Source organism: Pseudonaja textilis, chromosome Z (genome assembly GCF_049901715.1).
Source record: "Pseudonaja textilis isolate UNSWEBS1 chromosome Z, rPseTex1.2, whole genome shotgun sequence".
NCBI lineage: Eukaryota > Metazoa > Chordata > Lepidosauria > Squamata > Elapidae > Pseudonaja > Pseudonaja textilis.
The window spans coordinates 113,838,309-113,844,462 of NC_142008.1; the positions used below are offsets into that span (position 1 = coordinate 113,838,309).

General features: G+C 34.6%; 1 protein-coding gene across 1 annotated transcript; it reads left to right on the forward strand.

Moving 5' to 3' along the window:
* The first annotated feature begins 489 nt into the window (after positions 1–489).
* On the forward strand, positions 490–5,298 carry LOC113451710 (vomeronasal type-2 receptor 26-like). The gene is made up of 4 exons (XM_087916152.1): positions 490–786; positions 2,147–2,287; positions 3,211–3,337; positions 4,418–5,298. Exons 1-4 carry the CDS (start codon positions 490–492, stop codon positions 5,296–5,298), a joined length of 1,446 nt encoding a protein of 481 aa, XP_087772278.1.
* Positions 5,299–6,154: the final 856 nt, after the last annotated feature.

Sequence of the window (6,154 nt, forward strand, 5' to 3'; positions counted from 1 at the left end):
ATGTTCCCAAATGTGGATTATCAGTATCATGGAATTCTCCGACTTTTGCAACATTTCAAATGGACATGGATTGGAGTGTTTTATGTTGGTATTGGCAGTCAAACTGAAACGTTCCTTTGGAAAATATTACCCTTGTTCTCACAGCATGGGGTCTGCTTTGATTTTATTAGAGAATTAACAGATAAGGGTTTAAGTGAAGCTCAAGCTGTTGCATTATCAGCAATTCCAAATATAAGTCTTGCATGGAAAAGCAGAGTGAATACAATTATCTTTCATGGAGAATATCAAGGGATAATATATTTGTGGATTCTACTTGAAGTTACATCATTTCATTGTTTGTCAGAGAAAGCAAAGGTCTGGATCATGACAGCAGATGTGGACTTTACATCAGCCCTGTTTCAAAGAAACTGGAGCATTAATTTCCTTCATGGCTCTCTATCCCTGGCAGTCCAATATAAGGAAGTGTCAGGATTCCACAGATTTGTTCAAATGAGGAAGCCTCTTTTGCATAAAGGAGATGGCTTCTTGAAAGAAATCTGGCAGCAGTTATTTGATTGCGTGATTCAAAAATCTTCCTCTGAGACAGAGGACCAGAATATCTGCACTGGAGAGGAGAAGCTGGAGGCTCTTCCAATGACTGTTTTTGAAGCAAGGATGACTGCCCACAGTTACTGTGTCTACAATGCTGTCTATGCTGTTGCACATGCTTTGCATGCCCTGTTTTCATCCATAGATCAGCAAAGACCAGGAGTGACCTGGAAACTTCTTAAGCAACAGTCATGGAAGGTAAATCTCTTCATCAGAACTGTGAAAGATACGTAACTATTTCTTTTGATGCAAAGCAAAATTATAAACCCATTTTGTTTAACTGAATCCAGCTGTCTGTGACCCGAGTGTCTCACATTTCCATTATACCAAGAGCCAATGGCTTCTTCCTGTTGAGTACATATATTTAAATCTATGGCTAAAGCTTATCTGCAAAGCAAAAGGTTGAAATGAGGTGCCCAGTGCTTTGTTTTTCACACATCTTGAGTTTGCATTTTTGCTTTCACTTCTACAATTGTTTTAAGTCCCAAATCCCATCCATTACAATGCTGATATAATAAAACTTGTTCCAATCTGGAAGTGAATTTTTTCTTCTTTTTATATTACAACCTCTTCTCCTTGTTTGGCCCTCTCCACTATCTTCGTAAGAATGTGTAAAATTCATTTCGGTCTTTATCTGGTTCTGGTTTTGCAGTATATTTCACCAAGAAGAGTTTTTTAGAGGAATGCATATTGTACTATGTTCATACTGATCCTGTAATCCAAACTTTTTTTAAAAAAGGTATCTCATTATAAAATCCATCAACTAAATCTAGGAGTTCCTGATTTGGAGTTCTGTCAAATATATTGGGAAACTAAATAATTTCCTTTCAGAAAGATTTTTTTTAGTTCAAAAATGTTTGCAGCAAACACATCATGGTTGAGTTATGACTCTAATTTCTGTATATTTGAATTTTAGTTTTGGAGTTCTTATTCTAGAACCAATGTTCCTGCTTTCAGATATTGTATTGAAACTCCTGTACAATTTTATTCAACTCTGCATATGAAAAATGCTTATATCTTTCAAATGTATCACATATCTAATTCAATATCAACAGTAATTTGCATAAATCATTTTTGCTCATTCTTATTTAGTTTATTTAAAAAAATAGATTCATATGGTTATCATATATTTTGGAAAGGAAGAGGGAGGTAATGAAAGTGATACCAGATGCATTTTGACCATCAACTGTTTCAATTGAGGTTTTCCAAAATGTATTTCTATTAAAAAGTACTACTATAAATCTAGCAATTGTTAAGATAATCATGTAGACACCTTGTTTCGATACTTCCTATATATTAATTAGGACATTTTAAATGTGCACAAGAATGTCAGGTTTTGTCCATAAGAAATAAATATAAGTTTTAAAAATTGTGGGAATCTTACTTAGAGATTAAGCTTTCAAAACATTATTTATCCTTTTTTAGAATGGAAAGAAGCTTAAAATTCCACTTCCACCAAAACAATGATGCAAATAGGAGTATTTGGGTTTTTTTTTCTTTGCTTGAATTTACCATGCTTTTATTTATTTTTTCTTACTTTTTTCTCTTTCCTGTTTAGCTTCACTATTTTCTGAGAGGTGTTTCATTTAATAACAGTGCCGGAAATAAGATTTCCTTTGATGATAATGGTGAATTCAGAGGTGGATTTGAAATCATAAACTGGGTCACATTCCCAAACCAGTCCTTTCTTAGAGTTAAGGTGGGAACCATTGATCCAGACCCACTCTCATATCACCTGCTGACCATTAGAGAGGGTGACCTTATCTGGCCCACCTGGTTCAATCAGGTAGAATCCCTGTAATGTCCAGTTTGATTTATTACTTCGCCTAATATTACAAGGAGGTTCACATAAAGCTAAGCAAATTGAATTCAAGTGACTATACTGATAAAATGTATGCAGGTAGTCTTTGACTTACAACAGTTCATTCAATGACCATTCAAAGTTACAGCAGCACAGAAAAAAAGTGATTTATGACTGTTTTTCACACTTAGCACTCTTGCAGCATCACTACGATCACATGAACAAAATTCAAACACTTGGCAGCTGACTCAATTACAATAATTCATTTAATAACTGTGGCAAGGAATGGGGCAAAATTCATTTAACTGTCTTGCCTAACAAAAAAATGTTGGGTTCAATTGTAGTCAAAAGTCGAGGACTACCTGTATTCTATTGCCTTGTTTTATTTCAAGAACTGTTAACAAATCTGAGTCCTCCTATGGATAGGTTCAGTATCCATGTGATATTTGTCATACAATTGGTAGGCTAGGTGACAAATTGTACAGTGGGACCCAACCTGTATACTCTTGGAGGGTAACTTCAGCTCAGGTTTATCCACAGGTTAACTTTGCAGTAATAAAAGATGTGTCATTAAGTTCATAGTGTAGGGGGACTACAAGAAGCACTGCCCACAATAACTGAAACATCTAGTTGATATATAAACTAGAAAGTGGATCTTCTTTTAGCCTGATGGCATTAGTTGTATGAGTTATTGGCCAGGAATTGTTTATGTTTCTGAATGTTGTTTTATTTAAGTTAGAAAAGTTAGAAAATGCTGTAATGACAATCTGTGAATATAATTTACAAATATATTAACCTATTTTTATTTCCTTCATGTGCAGGCATCTCCTCTCTCTTTGTGTAATAATAATTGCTCTCCAGGTTACCGAAAGACCTTGAGAGAAGGAAAACCATTTTGCTGCTATGATTGCATCCTATGTCCGCAGGGAGAGATCACAAATCAGACAGGCAAGAGAAATTGTGAAAGATACTGGATATCCTCCATCACTTATCACACTCAATTTCCTAACCATGTATATTTTTTCACAATGATTTAGTATCAGGTGAATGTCAAAATAGCAATGAAGGGAATATTGAATACATCCTGTATTAAGGCATTTTTAAAGTCCTTCCTTCCTTTAGTTCAATTCAATGTGAATGGTTTATCTTTTTCATTGTAGGATCATAAATACCTTTGAGATATTTATGCTTTTTAAAAAGTATTATAAAAATAAATAATGGTCCTTGCTTAATTATTTTCATCCATATTTGGGTGGATTATGAATGAAATGAAGTAGTATGTTATTACTAAGGTTAGTCATACAGTCAGCTGACATTCAGACTGGAATTGACATTTTGTTCATCTATCGTAAACTTCCCAAGGACTTTGTATAGGCAGATATGGATGCTTGAGGGTGTTACAGATATTGTCACCAGATATTGTTTCCAAATAGCAAGGTAGCTCTTTAGGTAATTCTCCAAGAACTCTAACTACAATTGAGATAACACACAATTTCTTTTTCCAAAGTTGCTCAACTTCAATTTGTAAGTCCTGGTACTTTGTGATTTTTTTCTTGCTGCTTGTCTTCAATTCATGCATCACCAGGTATTGCAATATCAATGAACCAAATCTTTTTCTTTTCAACTATTGTTATGTCAGGTGTGTTGTGGGCTAAGTACCTGTCAGTCTGAATTCTGAAGTCCCACAAGATCTTGACTTTTTCATTCTTCAGAACCATCTCAGCCTGACATTCCCACTAGTTGTTTCTATACTGAAATCCAAACTTTTGGCACAGTTTCCAGTGAAGAATTACTACTACTACTACTACTATTACTACTACTACTACTACTACTACTATTATTATTATTATTATTATTATTATTATTACTGTTGTTGTTATGATTACATTTGTTCACCACTCAACATGCTGTTTCCCAAAGATGAATTTGTTTAAGTATATTTTTATAACATATGTGTTTTATATCTTTTTCTGAGACTGGTGGCCTATCAACCATTTCTTTACCCTCAACTTATATTTGCTTTTGCAGATATGGACCAATGCTTCCAGTGCCCAGAAGATCAATATCCAAACAATAAACATAATTTCTGCCATCTCAAATATTTAACTTATCTCTCTTATGAAGAAACATTAGGAAGCAGCTTGATGATAGTGGCCATTATTCTTTCTTTTACCACAATTTCTATACTGGGAGTATTCTTGAAGTACCACAACACTCCTATCATTAAAGCCAACAACCGCAGCCTCTCCTATACCCTCCTCCTCTCTCTCCTCCTCTCCTTCCTTTGTCCTCTGCTTTTCATTGGTAAGCCCATGGTGGTGACCTGTCTCCTTCGACAGACTGCTTTTGGTATCATCTTCTCAGTGGCTATTTCCTGCATACTTGCCAAAACCATCACTGTGATTCTTGCTTTCATGGCCATCAAGCCAGGATCAAAGATGAGGACATGGGTTGGAAAAAGACTGGCCCTTTCCATTGTTCTCTCCTGCTCCTTTATGCAAACTCTTCTTTGTACTGTGTGGCTGGCAACTTCACCCCCTTTCCCAGACTTTGATATGCACACCTTCATTTCTGAAATAGTTGTGGAATGCAATGAAGGGTCAGTTGAAATGTTTTATAGTGTCTTGTCTTTTATGGGCTTCCTGGCTATGGTCAGTTTTATTGTAGCTTTCTTATCTAGGAAACTACCAGACACTTTTCAGGAAACCAAGTCTATTACCCTCAGCATGCTTGTTTTTTGCAGTGTCTGGTTGTCCTTTATCCCTGCCTATGTGAGCACCAAAGGCAAATACACAGTGGCAGTGGAGATCTTCTCCCTCTTGACCTCTAGTGCTGGGCTTCTGGCTTGTATCTTTTTCCCCAAATGTTACATCATCATTTTGAGGCCTAATCTGAATTTATTTATTTAAGCAATCCTGTTTTATGTCTTTCTCCAACATGAGATTGGCATTTTGAGTTGAATCTCATGAGGCATTAATTTTGAGAGATACTTTAAAGTTCAGATAATAAATGTCATGGTGGTTGTAGAAAATCCCATATATCAACCAAAGATGAAAAAATATGCATTGGAATTTGTCGTGATTCTTTATTTATATAATGTTCAGAATGAGAGAAACTGGAAGCTGCATTTTCACAATTGTTTGTTTGGTGCTCAGTTTAATAAATTTGGAGAGGTTTTTTTTTTTTAGTTTACTTAACCTAAAATCTTAATTATATTGTCTTAAAAGTATTTTATGCAATGTTTTTTCAACTTGCTCAAAATTCAATTAAACTGTATAAACATTTTCTAAAAATAGAGAAAAGAAAGTAAAGTAGTTTAGACTACTAAATACTGAATATAATAAAATGAAAATAATAAAATAGCTGTATACAAATTAATTGACTATGATAAAGATACAATACTTTTTGAATGAAACAATATAATGCTGATATATTGAGTTATACTGTATTCATGCTAGCATTATATACTTTTTAGAAGTTAATATTGAATAGCTAGTCAGGCATCCAGATAGCCAGGCACCAGACAGTCAGCTAGATAGCTAGACTGATAGCTAGATAGCTATATAACTTGATAGATGGCAGACAGATGGATGATAGATAGATCATAGATGACAGATAGCTAGCTAGCTAGCTAGCTAGCTAGAGATAGATAGATAGATAGATAGATAGATAGATAGACAGATAGATAGACAGATAGATAGATAGATGATAGCATTGATGACTGATAGATTTCAGTGACAAATTATATGTAACAGGAAACAAAGA